Below are 19467 nucleotides of genomic sequence, written 5' to 3' on the forward strand. Positions count from 1 at the left end.
GGAGAGTGTGTCTGAGTGAACAGGGTGAGTGGGTATAAATATGAGTATGTGACACACACACACACACACACACACACACACACACACACACGGCACCTCCTGTGCAGATGCCTGAGATTCAATTTTGTTTCCAAGAGAAGCATTAATGATAGTGAGGAAATGCAGAAGTGACCAAAAAAAAAAAAAAAAAATCACAGGAACTGGCTCGTCTTTTCCCAAGACTCGGCTATGGTGGTCTGTTAAATCCCACCCCGCCCAGGGATCAAGGACTAACTACTGAAAAAAAGTTCCTAAGCTAGGCAGGCAGCTTGAAGGTAGGATTCACAGATGAAATGAAACCTCACGCAGCTATGCTTAGCCCTCTTTCCCTGTCTTCCCAGCCAAGGACTTGACATCCAGTGTCTCACCCTCAGTGTCCTGATGCTGGATATACCTGAGTGGACACGGTCACAGGGCCCCTCAGTAATCCCAACAGAAGCAAAGCTTTCTCTTGGGGTACAGAGAATTGGGGCAAGTTCCCTGATTCCCTACTATGGAATCTCTATGATCCTACAGTGGCTGAGTTGTGATTCAAAGGGAAAACATATTGCTTGAGAAGTATAAAGCCATATGCTTTTAGCATAAAAAAAGAGAAAGGAGGATGCTCACAAACACAGAATCATTTATAGGCCAGCAACTGTGACTGACACTATGGTAAAATTCAGTTGTCCCCCATTATGTGCTCTAACTTTCTGCTGTAGGCCATAGTAACATACTTTTATCTTGGGTACAAGGCCACCCAGAATAAAGGCTATAGTTCCTAGTCTGCCTTGATGTTCATTTGTGGTTAATCATGTACAAGAGAAAGTGCAGTGTGGTAGCTTCTGGAAATCTTTCTTAAAAGATGGTGTATTTGCACACTGTCCTCTCTTCTTCATCCCTTCTTCTATTCTGCTGCCAGAGAAGTAGATTCTGCCATCTTGGGCAGTGAGGCTGAGGAGTGTTTACCATAGAGGAGCAACAAAACACAAGGTCATGGACTGCCTGCAGAAACTTTCGCATGAGAGAGAAACAAACTGCCTCTTATTTTACTCACTGTTAGCTTGAGGTTGTCATCAATTGAGTTTACAGTTTCTTTAGTTACATTATTTCATTGAGTTCTCAACATAATGCTATCAAATAGGTAGCTACCTTTAATTAAAAGTGAGGAAATTAAGGCTCAGAAAGGCCAAGTAACCAACCCAGGGCTCTCTGATGCCAACGCCAGTGCTCGTCCCACTGTGTTACACTATGATTGTCGGGGAATCATCAGTCACTGGTAAATCATTAGAGAGGGCCACACAAGGCCCAATTCTGTGCAAGTCAGCTGTGGGGCTTATTAGCAACTAAACATAGGGTGAGACTCCTCTGGCCCCTTTCACTGTCTCTAAAACCCCTGGGAAAGACTCACTGTGATACATTAAGGGATTCAGAACTCCCAAGAGAGGATGCTGCTCAGAGAAAAGCATAGGTGGCTGTGTGTGTCTGTGTGTGCATATGCATGCATGTGTATGCATGTTAGTTACGTGGCACATGGCAAACTTCTTAATTAGGTTGTTAACAAGAGTGCAAATACATATGCATTTGAATGGACAATATGACACTGCTTATAATGGAAAAAACTGAAAACTCACATGTTCAACGAGAGGTTAAATAAATTAAAATAAATCAAAACAGAGGGATAGTATGCAGGCATGAAAAACAATGATGTAAATGGATACTTATTGACATGAACATATCTTTTAAGTGAAAATGGCAGGTTTTGAGACAGCATTTTGAATATCATCCTGTTTGGATGGATAAAAAGCAAAGGTTATTGGCTATCTCCAATTATTTTTTTCTTCTGACTTAATGGTATTTTCTAATCTTTTTGTAACAAGCATACATGACTTGTATATTTTTTTCAATGTTTAAAGTTTTTTTGACTAGAATGAAGAGACAGTGCTTGGTGGAAAATGAAGCTATTGGATACTTCTCTAATTGGCTGTGATAGAGCCTTTTGGCACCTTTCTGAGAGGACCCCAGGACTCACCTGGCTCTTCACTCAGCTGTCAGTTTGAAATGTTAGTTGGCTAGAAACTCAGGAGGCACAGTGTATTACTTTCCCTAATCCCTGCTGTCATAGGCAGATTCAGGGCCCCTGGTTTCCCATGGAGGGTCAAGGTACCTGAGGGGGTGGGAGCCCCCCTGCGCCCTCTGGGCACTCAGGGAGCATGGTGAGCTTCTCTCTGGTGCTGCACCTGCAGGAAGGCGAGGGGTCGTCTGGTGTCCATTTCTGCTTCTGGAACAGGTGGGTGATGTTTGGGGACACAGACGGAGTCTTCCAGGGGGTTGAATTGCCACAGGGGTACTCCCTCATGGAAGGCAAAAAAATATTTCACAAGCAGCTCCAGCTGATAAAAAAATCCCTAAAAATGAGAGATAATGCCCAACCCTCTCCTTAGCCTTTCCTCTTTCTCTTCAGACCCATGCATGCATGCATTTTCTTCTTCTATTCTTGGGAGGTTAGTTTCTGCTCAAAAAAAAAAAAAATCAAGACTAGAATTTTGTTGATTGACTAGGTGTGGGGCTGGGCAATAATTATCTACTTTGTGGACTGTTTTATCTGCTTTCTTCCTTCTGCCACCTCTAGCTGTTGAGAAACAGAACAAATAAAAGAAGAGTTTGAAATTAGTCTATTTTGGCCCTTATCTATATCTGAAAAATACTGAATGAGAGCAGTTACAATTATATTTAAATTGTTGGATTTTTGGTGGGTTTCAACTGCTTTCTATAACTCCCTTCTCTATACTTACAGCAATAATTGAAAGTTAGCCATTTATGTAATTAATGCCACTCTTGGTCCAATTAAACAACAGCACATCCCCCACCTCCTTCCTTTCTCTGTTCAGATTCCTTTCAAATAAGTGGGAAGCTTATGTCAGTTCAGTATGGAACTTTCTATATTGAGAATTATAGAAATACAGAGCTGCCGGTGATGCAGGGGCTTCCTAAGAAGTGGTGACACCCTTGCACATGGGTGTTGAAAGAGAGGCTGGGGGACAGTGAGGGATATGGAAGCACCCATGTAATAGAGAGCTGCACTGAGGTGGAGCCTCTCTCAACCTGCCATCCCAGAACCCCACCATCAGGGTCCCCCTCCCCGGGAGGGGCAGCTGGTGATGGTAGGACGGGGGTGCACAAAGACTTACGGAAGCCACTCTTCCTTCAGGCAGCGGTTGCCAAAGCCCGGCTTGTTCAGGAGGACGTCTGCAAGTGCTGCAAGCTGCTCACTGCCTGGCTGGTCCAAACTAGACAGAGTGACAGGGGCTGAGCTGACAGACACGTGACTGGGACATAGGGACAAAGCAGCCAACATGCAACTTGACAAGTGTTTATTGAATGGCTGCTACATACCGGGCACATACACAAGCCACAGAATGCTGCCTAGGAGTGGTCATAGGTCTTCCGAGAAGGGAGTGTGCTACTCAAACATGCCCAGCGATCTGATGCCATATCATGTCTGTGCCTCAAAAAGGTGGAGTTCAACCCACTCACCCAACCTTTACTTTCTCTTTCCTTACTCTTGGCAGTCCTGATTGTCCACTTGGAATCACCATTTCCAAGTGGCAGGTACACTAACTTCCTTTTGGAGGGCAGCCCAAGGACCCCTACCACATTAGCTGCTGTCCCAGGGAGTCAAAAGGTGAAGGTCCACCACGCAGTCTGACCTGGGAGCCCCACAACCCATGGGAGCGAATGATGACCTTTAGGGATGAGAGAGACTATGCACCTGAAGAAAGTGTACTGCTGCCCATACATCCAGGGGTGAAGGATCAAAGCAGGATATTCACCAAAGGGAGGGACGATGATGGAAAGCATCAGAGCCAAAAACACAAAAGTGGCCGGGAGCACAATCTGTTAGAAAATAAACATGGCAATGTGGGCTGTGGTATGTTAAAGACACACTCCCACACCAACACACACACACACACACACACACACACACACACACACACACACACACCCACTCATTGTTCTAAACATCCCGTAGCCTCATAACTAGGCCCCTGGCAAAGAAGGTCAGGCTTCTGGGGAACATTACAAGGGAAGATGTGCAAAGGCAAGCTGTGTAACAGTAAGCAGAATGTTCTGGTAGCCACTGAAGAATGGCTGAAGTAGGCCAATCCTGAGCACTGAAGCAGGCCAATGTTCAACCAGAGGTGAACCAGAGTTTCCATATCTGAATAACAAATAAAAAGAAAAAAAGGAGTGCCCAATCTATAGATTGAATGCAATCCCTATCAAAATACCAACAGCATTTTCCACAGAACTAGAACGAACAATCCAAAAATCTGCAGGGAACCACAAAAAACCCTGAGTGGCCAAAGATATTTTGAAAAAGAAAAACAGAACTAGAGGCATCACAATTCCAGACTGCAAGTTATATTACAAAGCTGTAGTAATCGAAACGATATGGTACCAGCACAAAAACAGACACATAGATCAATGGAACACAAAAGAAAACACAGAAATAAACCCACAATTATATGGTCAATTAATCTTTGACAAAGAATAAAAGAAGAAGCAATGGAAAAAAGACAGTCTCTTCAACAAATGGTGTTGGGAAAACTGGACCACTTTCTTATACCATACACAAAAATAATCTCAAAATGGAGAAGAGACCTAAATGTGATACCCAAAACCATAAAAATCCTAGAAGAGAGCACAGGCACTAATTTCTCTGACATCAGAAATAGCAACGTTTTTCTAGATATGTCTCCTGAGGCACAGGAGATAAAAACAAAAATAAACTGTTGAAACTACATCAGAATAAAAAGCTTCTGCACAGCAAAGGAAACAATCAACAAAACTAAAAGGTAACCTATGGAGTGGGAGAAGATATTTGCAAAGGACAGATCCTATAAAGGGCTGGCATTCAAAATTTATAAAGAATTGATATAACTCAACACACAAAAACCAAATAATCCAATTAAAAAATGGGCAGAAGACATGAACAGACATTTCTCCAAGGAAGACATCCAGATGGCCAACAGACACATGAAAAGATGTTCAACATCACTCATCATCAGGGAAGTGCAAATCAAAACTACAACGCGATACCACCCATACCAGTCATATAGTCAGAATGACTATAATTAAAAAACACAAGAAACAAAAGTGTTGGCGAGGATGTGGAGAAAAAGGAATCCTTATGCACTGCTGGTGGAAATGCAAACTGGTGCAGCCACTGTGAAAAACAGTATGGAGGTTCCTCAAAAGTTAAAAATAGAACTACCTTATGATCCAGTAATCACACTACTGAGTATTTATCCAAACCATACAAAAACACTAATTCAAAGGATCCATGCACCCCTATGTGTATTGCAGCATTATTTACAATAGCCAAACAATGGAAGCGGCTCAAGTATCCATCGTTACATGAACGGATAAAGAAGATGTGGTATATGTAGACAACGCATTATTACTCAGCCATCAGAAACAATGAAATCTTGCCATTTGCAATGACATGGATGGAGCTAGAGAGTATTATGCTAAGTAAAATCAGTCAGTCTGAGAAAGACAAATACCATATGATTTCACTCATATGTGGAATTAAAGAGGCAAAATTAACGAGCACAGGGGTAAAAAAAAGAGAGACAAACCAAGAAACAGACTCTTAACTACAGATTACAAACTGATGATTACCAAAGGCGGGATAGGTGGTGGAAGGTGGGTGAAACAGGTGACGGGGATTGAGGAGGGCACTTGTCATGATGAGCACTGAGTAACATATAAAATTGCTGAATCTCTATATGATATACCTGATCCAAATAGAACACTGTAGGTTAATAACACTGGAATTAAAATTTAAAAGTTAATAAAAAAGTAATAAAAAGAAAAAAGAGGCCAATGACCTTGATATGTAGGGCCAATGCAAAAATGAATGAAAATATGACTTCACCCTTCGCTGTAAAAATAAAAACAATCTTAAAAACAAAAATCTTAAAAACAAAAATAAAAACAATCACTATTATTTTATTTTCTCTGCTATGTGAGGTTAAAAGCTTACAAAGGATCTTCATGTTACTAAGAACCAAAATAAAGTTTGGCAAGGAGCAAAGAAAGCCAATAGAACCTAAAGAGGGTGCTCATTGCTGTGTTTGAACTCCTGTGCAGGAGAAAGCCAAGGAGAGGATGGAAAGGCCGGCAGAGGGCAGGCAGGCCTTGGCCACCGGCAACCAAGCACAGGCAAGGGCCCAAAGTAGTACCTGGGCCAGGAAGTCCTTGTGGCTGCGAGCAGTGTGGTGGAATCGCTTGACCAGCAATGCCTGCATATGTTGGATGATGAGCTGTGCTCCTGTGTTGAACCGGCTGCGTTCCTCTGACTTCGAGAAAGAGTGGTCCTCTGGGTGAGGAGCTGGCTCTGCAGAGCAGCCATTGGAGCCCAGGGGAATCTGTCTGGCCTTCTCCATAGGGTGTCGGAGACTGGCGTTTTCTCTTTTCTGTGGAGCGCCACCTGATTTGAAAGACTGAATTAGTAATTTAGAAAAATACTCACAGGGTCTGGCTCCCATATGCCATTTTGTTTTTTTTCTCACTGAACTCATTTTCTCTTCATTGAAATCAGCAAGAGGGGCACCTGGGTGGCTCAGTCAGTTAAGTGTCTGACTTTGTCTTGGGTCATGATTTCGCAGTTCGTGAGTTCAAGCCCCCCATGGGGCTCTGTGCTGACAGCTCACAGCCTGGAGCCTGCTTCAGATTCTGTGTCTCCCTCTGTCTCTGCCCCTCCCCTGCTCACACTCCGTCTCTTTCTCAAAAATAAATAAAACATTAAATTTTTTTTTAAATCAGCAACAAAATATCAATTCAGGCATGTCAATAAATTTTTACAAATTCTATTTTGGGGGGCACCTAGCTGGCTTCCTCAGTAGAGCATGTGACTGTTATACTCAGGGTCATGAGTTTAAGACCCACATTGGGTATGGAGCCTACTTAAAATAAAATAAAATTCTATTTTTGGGTGCATGGGTGACTCAGTCAGTTGAACATCCAACTCTTGGTATTGGCTTAGATTGTGATCTCACAGTTGTGAGGTCAAGCCTTGTGTCAGGCTCTGTGCTGAGCGTTGAGCCTGCTTGGGATTCTCGCTCTCCCTCTCTCTTCTCCTCCCCCTCTCTCAAAATAAATAAACTTAAAAAAAATTGTCATTTTTTGGTGTAAATCATCTGTCAACAGAATCACCTGAAATCCTTTAAAAATTCTCTACAGTAGCTAAAGAGAAGAGGATAGATATAAATGCATTGACAGAGAGGTCTAAAATGTATAACTAGTAAAAAAAAAATTGAAGTTGCAGAACGATATGTGTAATAAGATCATATTTATGTTACGTAGCACGTTTATCATATACAACAAAATGCATCTTATACATACATACACATACGCACATCTGTAACTGCAAGGCTGTGACAGACTACCCACCAACTGTTAAAGCAGTTACCGCTCCAGAGGTGGAGCTGGATAAAGGGCGGGGATGGGGGGGTGGGGACGGGTGAGGGTGAAGAGTGATAGTAGCCTTTTTTTATTATTTGAATCTTTAAACAGCAAAATATATTCATGTGTAACCTGTGGATTTAAGAGTTGAATTGGTTCTTTCTAAATTCTTGGAGGCCACTGTGAAGTGGTGGAAAGACTAATGAACTAGGGTTAGGAGACCTGGGTTTGAATCCTGACTCTTAGTAGATGCACAAATTGGGCTAAGTGACTCATCCTATCTGAATCTGGGCTTTCTCACCTGTAAAATGAAAATGAAAATATTTTACAGGGTCGTTATGAAGATTAAATGAGTTAACACATGAGAATGTGCTTTAAAAACTACTCACTGCAAGTCACTAGTTATGTTGAAGCTATATAGTTCATCATCACTGATTTTTAAAAAAATTTTCCCAATGTTTATTTTTGAGGGGGAGAGGGGCAGAGAGAGGGAGACACAGAAACTGAAGCAGGCTCCAGGTTACAAGCTGTCAGCACAGAGCCTAACGCGGGGCTTGAACTCATGAACAGTGAGATCATGACCTGAGCCAAAGTCGGACATTTAACCAACTGAGGCACCCAGGCGTGATAGAGATAGGCACCCATTGGTGATAGAGATCACCAATGATTAAGGTTCATTTACAGAATGTGTTGTTGGACATAAAGGGAGAGCTTATAGAAACATTGGTTGGTTTCAGCTGCTTTCTTAACCCTCCTGAAGTCCCCCAGGACAAGGGCAGCTGCAAAGGGAGTTGGGCCAGCCCAGTCATCCTTTCAGCGAACACTTATTGCACCTGCAATGCACTATCCTGGCTTCTCTAGGCTCTCTGACGACCAGGTGCCAGAGCCCCAGCTCTCCGCCTCCTTTCCCTGATCAGGGCTCAGGTTTGATGTCTGCTGTGGTTGGTCCTCGTCTGGCGGGATTCGTGCTGCCTCTCCTCATGTCTACCCCATGAGCTCTGCTCTCTCTCTGATGCCCCATCCAGACTGGAGCCCACTGTTCAGGCCAGAGCTGAGTGCGCCAGCTGAGGGTGGTCAGAATCACGTTTGTCCCTGGCTTTCCACTGCCCTCTAGCGGTCACTGGCTGTGAGCCACACCTTCAGAAGTAGCACCGACCCTTCTGGTACCATGCAACTTGTGACCCAATGGACAGCTACAAGTTCCTTCAGACTTTGGAAACATGATCAGAAAACATCATCCTCCAAAACTGAGCCAATTAAAAACAATGTATTTAGCCATTTGAAAAATGGGAGGCAGTGAGAATATAGAATTGAGATTCCTAGATCTGAGAGCTAAAACCAGGGGTAAGACTCAGAAGCCTGTGTGACTTTAAGGCAAGTCATCTAATCTGTGCGAGCTCAGTTTCCCCCAAGTGGGGCTAATCCGTGCCTTGGCATCCTCACAAGATTATAATGACAATCGAAACAATGGATGTTAAGTGCTCCCTGAAGTATAAAGGGCTAAACTAGTTTGAGGGAAAAGATGACTTATTTTTTTTTAATTTCTTAATGTTTTTATTTATTTTTGAAGAAGAGAGAGAGACAGAGCATGAGTGGGGGAGGAGCAGAGAGAGAGGGAGACACAGAATTCGAAGCAGGCTCCAGGCTCTAAGCTGTCAGCACAGAGCCTGATGCAGGGCTCAAACTCAAAAACTGTGAGATCATGACCTGAGCCAAAGTCGGATGCTTAACCGACTGAGCCACCCTGGCGCCCCTAAGTAAAAGATTTGTAAACGTTGAGATAAGGGTTGCTAAATCTTAATCAGATTTCACACACTGTGTTAAAACTTGGCGTGTATTAACTCATTTAATTCTCTCAACAATCCTAAAAGGTGGACACTGTTATTAATCTCATTTTGCAGATAAGGAAACTGAGGTACAAAGAGGCTAAGTATTTACCCAAAGCCACTCAATTAGCAAATTATGCACATCTGCCTTATTCTAACAGCTATACTCTTAACCTCTACCCCCGCATGTCTCATTGGAACATCCTATTCTATGCTCAGGTTGACCAGTCTTCTGATATTCTCCTGAGAAGACCCAATTATTAAAGAGTATTCTGTGCAGATAAAAGGCCCCAACTCTTGATTCCATCATAGTTTCTGATATAAATTCGCTTATTTTCATTCTGGTCTTGATTAACGTAAGTCTTTGCCTTTGGGTGACCTGGGAGAGAATTCAATTTCTGTGTCTGCAAAGCTGGAAAGAAAAGCTGGGCCCTGTGGTGAGCTGCTACCACTCTCTCCAGAGGACTGCCTTCCCTCCCCACTCTGCCAGGATGCCCACCTCTTCTAGCTGCCACATGAGCTACCTGGGTCAGGGAGCACATTTGGGCTGGCATATTTGCCCACTGGTAGTTCTAAGCATAACTGATAAACAGACTTTTGGGACCACTTATGAAGCAAGATGAAAACCACATTATCTTAACAGTTGGCATCAGAAACTTTACAGGGAGGAAATGGTCTTTGCCCAGGAAAATACTGTGATATGCTACACTGGGTAGAAAGAGGTAACCAACCACAGGAGCCCAAGGCAGCAAAGGAAGATGACCATTCAGCTTTGCCTGTGAGTGCGAGAGAGGAAAACAGAACGGAGAGAGAGGAGCCAGATCAAGGATTTTATCAGTGTGGACGGACCCCTATTGTTCTATCAGGAGCGGCCTGTGCTGTGGCATGTAATCCCTCCTACATGTCCATTTCTCTGTCCTCCACCCTCCACAGTAAAGTGCACTCATGAACGCTTTGGGTGGCTCTGGGGTTTAGAAATCACAGGAGGAGCTGGTTGGTGTCCAGGCTCACACATGTAGCAGACAGACCCCTAAATTCACAGAAATTATGGTCCTCACAGTTTCAAAGTTCCAGAGGGCACTAAATGAAGGCTCACAATAATTTTATCTGTCTCAAACAAGACAGAAGATCCCAGATGGCATACTGTCACCATTATCTCTAGGGACTCTGTGGGCTGTCACTCATGCAGACAGGGGTGAATCAGAGGCCTGGTGGAGATAAGAGGAGCAGATGAGGATGGTGATGTGGCAGGTACAGGAGACCAGAAAGTGGGATGAGAAGCCTGGGGGTGGTGAAGCTCCCAGGCTGAACTCCTTAAGGATCCTGATTCATCTAGAGTCCTTCCACCCCAGACATAATTCCGTTTGTCATTCCTTTGTCATTTAAAGGAGCCAAGAATGCAAAACATGCATTGTTTGACGGGTCAGATAAATACCGTGGAGGAGTATTTGCCTGCTTTGTTGTTTCATGAGATTTTCCTTAGATTTTCAATATAGAGCTTGGGGAGTGTGGGGAGGGAACAAGCTACACACTCTGGAACCATACCAGCAAACAAGAGTCCTGAATCAGAATCTTCCGTGACCTTCAGAAAAATCTGTCAAGAAGGAAAAAAGAGAACATGTGGTTTAGGCATTCCATTCTCAGAAAAAAGTCTGACCCAAGCTCAGTTTTGTTGGGTACTGCTTCCTAATGGAGGGAAAATACATTACGATTTATCTAAGAACACAGTCTTCTATAAATATAAAAGTGTATGCACACAGTGACCACAACTACGTAAAACACGTTTCTGTATGGACAAAGGTATGAGGAAGTGAGCCAAAAGTGAAGATAGTTGCTACGCTTGGGTGGGGAATTATGGCTTTCTGCCTTATATAAAACTTCCCCTAGTGTTAGACATTTGCAAAGAGCCACCTTTTCTGCTACCTGACAGGAACCAGCTAGAATCTCTGCCTTACCTCTTCCAGGGGAGTGTCAGAAATTCCAAAACTGCTGAGCCCCAGTTCGGCCAGTGTTTCCTCGAGCTCTCTGAAAAGGCTGGCGTATGCTCTCTGCTTGAAATTCTTATTTGGAAGAAGGAAGATAAGTTCTTGACCAATGCATTCCACCAGCTTTGCCTCTGGAACATGGTGCTGTACCATATCCATCAGTTCATTCACATCCCCTAGGACACAAAAAGAGACTGCTAGCAACTCTGTTTACTAGAACCTGGGAGACTGTGAACTTCCTTACATCCCCTTTCTTCCCATCTGGGCAAGGGGCATTTCATTCCTCAGTCACAACCCTCGAAGAGGACCGATGCTCCAGCCCATCCGGTTTTAGCCCAGTTGGCCCAGTGAAGGGCACTGAGGAGAGGAAGATGTAAGCAAAAGCACTCCCCACTAACTAGCTGGACAAACTTGGGGAGGTCATATAACACCCCCCTCCCAGTTTTCTCCTTTTTTCAATCAAATGGTCTGTCCCTTACAAGCTATGTAACAGGAAGCAGGTCACACCCTAGTTTTTTCATCTGTGCAAAGGGGAAAATAATGGCAGCCAGGCACTTTACTGTTATTTATGAGGACTGGATGAGTTCATATACATAAAACACTTAGAATGATGTACCTGCTGCCTAGGTAAGCATTAGCTGCTATTGTTATCATGAACATCCTGTCTAGTAAGAAAGCTTTTATCATTGTTATTATTCATTCTTATTCACCACAAGCCTGAAGGTTAAGTCAAAGCTGCTTTCACTTTCCTGGTCTGGCCCAAGCTACAGGTGACTTGTGTAAGACGTACACCTGGAACTGATGACCAAGCTGGGTGAAAACTCTCCTTCCCAAATCACACAGCCGTGCCTGGTCTAACTTTTTGAAGAAATGCGCCATTTCCCTTGGGACTGTACCTGCCTCCTCAAATGAACAAACAAACAAACAAACAAACTATAACACCCTGATCTCAGGAAATGCAGAAGGGGATTGAGAAGCTGTGGAGTCAGACTGGGGCTGAGGGGAGGGAGTGTGGCATGCACAACATGGGGCATGAGGAAGTGTCCAGTGACAAGTATTTCCCTGACACCCTTGTACAGTCGGAATTTAATTTTATGCATAAGCATGTATTACTTTAACATCCAGAATCTAATTTAAAATTTTAAAGCATATATACGAAAAGCGGTTCCCTATTATCTTGAGAGGGAGGTCAAAGGGAGAGAGATTGTAGGGACTCAGAACCCAGCTCTCATGCACTTCTGAAGACAATCCTCTCAGTGAGGGTCACCCAGTGGGTTCTTTGCTTTCTTTGTTCTAAAAATTACCCACGTGGAGGGATTACATGGCTTCAAACCCATGTCCTTCTGGCTACCTGGAGTGGAAGGCTTGATTTATGTCAAGTTTGTAAAGTGGACTCAATTGTCTTTAGCTCTGGGATGACTTCACACAGGGGCTGGAGGGCTCCCTGCGTGAGGAAGCAGCTTTGCCCTAACAGCTCTCCAGGGGTCATGTTCATTGTTCTCTGAGGAAGGAAATCAAGCCCGAAGCTGCTGGATTCCCAGGAATTGTGTCTTAGTCATGTGTGTCAGCCTTCCAGAGGTAGTCCTGGAGGGCAGCAGGGCTCACAGCGCCTGGCAGAGAGAGGTCAGTGAGTGTGTGGTGCTCAGTTGTGGGTCCTCCTTCAAGGAGCTAACTAGGGAACAGAATGATCTTCCTCCGCTTACTTGGGGCATAACAACTTACTGCGCTTCCCACCATTCACAGCATCCCTCTTCTAGTCAAAGAAAATAAACATTTATTTAGAAATAAAGGAATACAAAAAAAAAAATTACTCCAGCCAGGAGTCCCTGTTTCCAACTTGATTGTGGTGCACCACTGCATTGGTTTGTTAAAAACTATCAGTGTCTTGACCAAGATTCCTCCTGGGAGGAACCTTCAGAAAGCAGGGAGAGACCCACAGCAAGGCAGGCTAGGGAAAGACATAAAGCTGTCATCCTGAAAGGATGTGTTCATGTTCACTGCAGGTTCTGTCAGTGCAGAGTGGGCGAGAGAGGAAACGTGAGGCAAACCTTGACATTTCCCTCAACTTTCAAGCACAGAATATAGTGTCCAGTTTTCTTGTTTTATCAGATTTTAATCAGTAAATTCCTCAGACTTAGAAAAAAAAATTGTGCTAAAAAGAAAACTTATTTGTTTGTTTGTTTTTGATAAGCAGATTCCCCTAACCCCACCTGTCATCAACCTGAGTCAGTACATGGGTTGAATTTTGCCCCCTCTGAGGGATATGGGGTATGTGGTATTCCATTTGGAAAGATATCCCAGAAGATGGATGGAAGTGGGCCTTCATGGAGAACAGTGAGAGATGTTGGCAAACGCTCGGGGTCCCTGAGGTCAGATCCTGTGAGGTGAGTGCCTATGGTGAGAGCCTCTCTTCTGCCTCTCCCTGGAGGTGGAGGCTCTCCTGAGGAGTTTTAATGCACCCTAACTCAAGGGAGAACTACTAGGAAGTTGGGACGCTGAGGGGAAGGTCAGGAGTGTAAGAGGGATGTGTAACTCGGCATCCAGTCCATGAAATCTCTCTGGAATAGTTCACTATGAGACTGTATGTCACCATGGCTTCACCAGAAGGCCCCACCTGGCACCTAGAGAAGCCCTTCTTAGACACTAATGCCACCTGCAGCCAGGGCAGAAGGACCCAGGAGGGGAGTGGGCAGGGCAAGGAGTGAACATAGACTGTATTCCTCATTTAAGAGAAGAGGCCCTTAGGCCAAGGACTTTTCAAATTCCTCTGGAAATGGAGGAGAAGGAAGGCCAAAGAAAAAGATGAGCAACTGCATGAGCACGGGCTTGAGAAGTACACAGAGTGTTCTCTTTGCTCCCATTAAAGCCTATGACAACAGGACACACCCGACAACACCGAGAGATGATCACCAGACAAGAACCAAGATACAGCCTGCCCCACTCCTTACCATCTAAGACTTGTTCCGGACTTATCTCGTCTATGTGGGCTGGACACCTGGTAGAGAAACCCTGAGATGCACAGCTGCAGGTCCCCTGAAACAGACAGGGTTCAGTCACTTGAATGATAACATCTCCCTGATGCTGACTGCTATCACCACCAAGCTTCATTTGTTTCTGGCCACCAAAAGTGGTCAACAGATTTTCTGTCACCATTTGAATGTATTGCTTCATGTGAGCATTCTGAGGGTGTGGTTATTTGATTTTATCCTGGCCAGTGTGTGAGTCAGGCACAGAGAGTAGTAGAACCTCAAAGGATACCTTTGGCTTGCCATTATAATATGACAGCTGTGGGTCTGCCTATGCGAGACACTGTGGTCCTCCTTCCCCATGGATGCACACTGGGCTGTGGAAATCCACCTAGAAAGCCTAGAGGCAGGAACACTTACACCACAGTGGCCAGAGGCATAGGTAATGCTACAAAATAATAATTGGGAGTCCAGAGCACATTCATAATGCTTTACCTGGTTTATCTTCACCACATCCCTGATAAGCAGAAGCAGAGATAACCAGTTTCATTTTCTGCGTGCAAGGAAACCAACGATGATGAAGAATTAAGGAATTTACCCAGGATGACACAGGTTGTCCACCTTGCTACCCAGACCTGAACTTCGTCTCCTGACATGTTGAGGGGGTCTCTGCTAATTGGTATTGTTTGGCTTCACCATTTTTAGGGTATAGTCCCCAAGAAAGCCTTTTCTGGGCTTTCATTTACTAGTGGACTTTGGGTTTAATTAGGGAACATAAGGAGCACCTGGATGGCTCAATCGGTTGGGCATCCGACTTTGGCTCAGGTCATGATCTCACGGTCCGTGAGTTCAGGCCCCACGTCAGACTCTGTGCTGACAGCTCAGAGCCTGGAGCCTGCTTGGGATTCTGTGTCTCCCTCTCTCTCCACCCCTCCTCCGCTCATGCTCTGTCTCTCTCTGTCTCAAAAATAAATAAACATTAAAAAAAATTTTTAAAAAATAATAATTAGGGAATATAAATGTTAGAATGAAAAACAGGAAGCTTAAATAACCACTCTCCTTAAAACTGTGTAACCTTGTAGACTGAGACACTTCTACATTGCAGCACACCGTGTGTGTAGTTTAGGATTCTGGACTACAATAATCTCAGGTTTAAAACTACTTGTTTCATTTAGGGTAAAGCATCTCTGTAGGAGGGTTCGAAATGTCCATTTATCAAAATCTGCAAACAGTCTCAGAAACAAAGAGGTTGATTGTGACAGCGAGAGCCCGATTTGGGTAGAGAGGTCTGGAATGGCAGCACCACACTGTACATTTCTGTTCACCCAAAACGGACTCTTTCCTTGGGCAGACACATACCTCATAGCCTGTTTTTTGGCTCTGGATGTTTTTCATCTTGCGCACCAAAGTTAAGTAGAAGCCTGTGCCAAAGCAGTTCTTCAGGAAGAGTGGGGTGCCTGAGCAATAGAGCCTTCCCTGGGAAATGATGGCGATGCGGTCCCCGAGGAGGTCAGCCTCATCCATGTGATGAGTGGACATGATGATGGTTCTGCCTGCAAGGGCAGAGGTCAGAGGGATCACCAGGCAGGCCTGGGCAAGGCTGGATGGGAGAGGATGTAGAGTAACCTCCCTGTTACACGGGCATAAAAATTTGAAGTTGATAAATAAAAACAGGTATTCTGTGGCAAAGTCCAGAAAACTGGAATAATAGTGACAACAATTAACATTTGACAGCATCCTGCATGTTGTAAAACACTGTCACACACAGTATCTCTTCATCTGGCATTGGACCTGATTCAAATAAATCACCATGTATGGGACATATTTATTATAGTAATTGGCATCTATTGAGTTCCATATGCATATTCTCTGGAGCATTAAGCATTGCACTTATAATCTTTGCAAAGAACACACACACCCTTTGAAACCAATAGGAGATGTCACTAAAAGAAAACAGTAATGAGGATTCCAGGATGGCAAACTGACCACGGGATTCAGCCATGCCATCTTGTTCATGGGCAGTCTGAGCTCTGCCTGCTGTCTTTCTGGATCTGCACTGTCTGGTTGGAAGGTGCTGGGATAGAGGAAAGAAGGTCCCATTTTGAGACACTGCCCTGCTATCTGCAGTAGTCCTCTGGAGCACTGGACACCTGTGTGTCACCCTCACACCTGGTCTTGAGTGACCATCTGACAGTTATGGAGTTCCTTGGGATGTCTGCATGTGACCTGGGTTTTCTTAGTCAAAAAGGAATTTCGCATAGAGCTGCACACATTGTTCCAGACAGAAGGGCCACAGGTTGAGAGAACCTTTTAGAATATTTTGGGAAGTAGTCTGCTCCATCAGTGATTCCTGTTTATATTTGTGTAAAAACTTCAGGAGGCTTCCATGGGAACTTAGATTTACTCGAGTGACTGCTGAAGTCCCATCAGAGTGTAGTTATGGCTGTTAACTATACTCAGTTACAGAGCGCCAGGAATGAGAGTGGAGATCACAGATAGAGCTTCAATGAGAACAAAGGGCACCGAGCAGTGGCTATTACCTGAGCGATACTTCAGAAGCAGGTCCCAAATTGAGCGTCTCGAATAGGGGTCCACCCCAGAGGTAGGCTCATCCAGAATAACCACCTTGGCACCTCCCACGAAGGCAATGGCAACAGACAGCTTCCTCTGCATGCCACCTAGAGGTACGCACAAGGCAACAGGTTCATGACAGCTGTAGAGGATCGGAAGAGAAAGGCCCAGGACTGTGGTATAAGGGGGGTTACCTTAAGACCAGCAGCAGCTTGACGCTGCCTCCTTAGATGTTTATATAGTGTTCAAACCTAGTGGGGTACTCTTTAAATGCAGCAAAGGCAAGAAATGCAGAAATGGATAAGACCATCTGAAGGTTGTTCTCACATTTTAGTCCAAACACATAAACACCAGAATCAATACAGCTCAGGCTGCTCTAACATAGGGTTCCATGTGGAAATGATCCAGAGGTGGGGTGCTCTTAGGTGCACAGAATAACGTTATAGAAGTGTTCCACCTCTTACGAGGTCTGTAATAAGCCTCCCCCTCTCAGGGCCCTGTGTCCTGGAAGACAATTCATTTGCCATCTGTAGTCCTGTCTTTTTCCAATACCGAGCACCTGACAGATCCTGAGCTTCTTCATTCCTCTTGTGGTGGAGGCCTGTGTCCTCCAACATGGCTTCCATCTCCAGCTGGGCCTCCTCCCAGGACTTTCCTTTCAGCTGGGCGTAGAACAGGATGTGTTCTGCCACTGTGAGGCTATGGGGACAGGGCAATGAGAAAGGCAATGGGCTCAGCAATTCTACCTCTAATGATTCACCTTATAGAAAGAATTAAGGGTGAGCACAAAGTTTTAGCAATCAAGATGATCACTGTGGTGCTGTTTATAACACAAAAAAAAACCAAAACAAAAAACAGACCATGCTAAGTATCTAATAAGAAAGGATGGTACATTTATATAATAGTGTAGTATATAAACAAAAAATTATTTTATAGAGGAATATATAATGACATGAAAAGATGTTCATGACATCCTGAGTCAAAAAAAACCCTAACTGCATTAAAAAATGGCAGGTTACAAAATTGTATGCAGAGTTTTACTCTCCTTTATAATTAAAACACACACACACACACACACACACACACACACACACACCTGCATAGGAGAAGTTCTGAAAAATCATACACCAAGGTGTTATGGATGGTGAAATTACAGGTGACTTCCATTTTCTTCTTTTCTGTTTTTAACTTTTTTAAAATGTTTATTTTTGAGAGAGACAGAGACAGAGCACAAGCGGGGAAGGTGCAAAGAAGAGAGGGAAACAGAATCTGAGGCAGGCTCCAGGCTCTGAGCTGTCAGCACAGAGCCCAACGCGGGGTTCAAACCCACAAGCTGTGAGATCATGACCTGAGCTGAAGTCAGGTGCTTAACTGACTAAGCCACCCAGGTGCCCCATTCTATTTATATTTCTTTCCTTCCTTTCTCTAAATACAATATAGCTTTTAAAATAATAAGTAAAAGTTTCGGGGGAAAGCAAGTGAAAAGCCTCCTGAAAAGTCAGTTTTTAGTGCCTGGCTTAAGAGAGAAACAGGAACAATGGTCTCCTCTCTTGGTCCCTGAGAGGGAATATTTCAGGACTGAACAAGGGGCCCCAGGATGGACCACTCTGTCAGAGAGCAGGGGGAAGTACTTTTCTTAGGGGGTAGACCTCAGCTCCCAATGCCAGAGGCATAGCCTGACTTTCTGAGGGATACCTCTTATAGGACAAAGGACCTTGAACATGGGGAAACCAAACAAGAACACGCTGCCTGCTGCCCCCAGAACAGGCATCCTTGGGCTCAGCTCTAGAGAACATGTGTGTTGGGGGGCAGGGGAGAGCAAGGCATGGGGACGATCTCAATTCCTGTTCTACTTACTGGTGGAACAGGATGTTGTGCTGTGGACACATGCCAAGACTCTGTCGGACTGCATCCAGGCTGGTTTCAATGTCCTTTCCCCCAATGAGCACAGTCCCTGATGTTGGTGGCAACAGACCCGTCAGGATGGACCTGCCAAATACAGGAGTCAGTGGCAGAAAAGATGGCCATTAGGACTGCTTTGGGATGGCAGCCCCCCACTCTAGGGTCAGTGATGACTCTCACACTGATTCCTGCACTGGCTCTCAATTGAACCCAAACCATTATTAGCTGTGGGGACCAACAGTTTCCCATACAGGCTTTAGAACCAGTGTGTATATCCAGCCCTACTGCGGATGACCACATCTGTCATCTTTGCTTCTACTTATTTCCTAGTGCCCCAGGCAGGCACTGATAGGTTCCTGGCGTTCCCAGCTGCAGAGCCTTCACTTACAGCTAAAGATCCCTCCCCAGCTCAGCCATCACCGCTCCTGGTGATGTGGAGGCTTAATTAAAGTGTGCAGTGTGTGATCAATGCTGTGCCTCATATTATTATCACAAAAGCATAGGGCAGGGTCTTAATGAGAGCCCAGGCATTCAATATGTATTTGCTGATTGAATGATTGAAGGAAGACAGGGGAATTACCACCAACAATACTATTTCTGGATACAAAACAAGAAGCCCAATATCAACATTGGCCCTTTTTTGGTAAAATGAGAAATAATGATGCCTGCCTCATGGGTTTGTTATGAAGATTAAATGAGCTAATACTTGTAAACACTTAGAACTAT

General features: G+C 44.4%; 1 protein-coding gene across 2 annotated transcripts in view; it reads right to left on the minus strand.

Moving 5' to 3' along the window:
* Positions 1–19467, minus strand: part of ABCA4 (ATP binding cassette subfamily A member 4) — a 130744-nt gene that overhangs the window by 36185 nt on the left and 75092 nt on the right. For both annotated transcript variants that reach the window (XM_027058556.2, XM_027058559.2), the window contains 11 exons: positions 18697–18828; positions 17399–17538; positions 16809–16946; positions 15628–15821; positions 14251–14335; positions 11273–11478; positions 10863–10911; positions 6270–6517; positions 3791–3915; positions 3210–3308; positions 2186–2372 (listed from right to left, as the gene is read on the minus strand). In XM_027058556.2, the coding sequence (XP_026914357.2) occupies positions 2186–2372; positions 3210–3308; positions 3791–3915; positions 6270–6517; positions 10863–10911; positions 11273–11478; positions 14251–14335; positions 15628–15821; positions 16809–16946; positions 17399–17538; positions 18697–18828 (1603 nt within the window). The remainder of the gene's footprint in view (positions 1–2185; positions 2373–3209; positions 3309–3790; positions 3916–6269; positions 6518–10862; positions 10912–11272; positions 11479–14250; positions 14336–15627; positions 15822–16808; positions 16947–17398; positions 17539–18696; positions 18829–19467) is intronic.

Source organism: Acinonyx jubatus, chromosome C1 (genome assembly GCF_027475565.1).
Source record: "Acinonyx jubatus isolate Ajub_Pintada_27869175 chromosome C1, VMU_Ajub_asm_v1.0, whole genome shotgun sequence".
Taxonomy (NCBI): Eukaryota; Metazoa; Chordata; class Mammalia; order Carnivora; family Felidae; genus Acinonyx; species Acinonyx jubatus.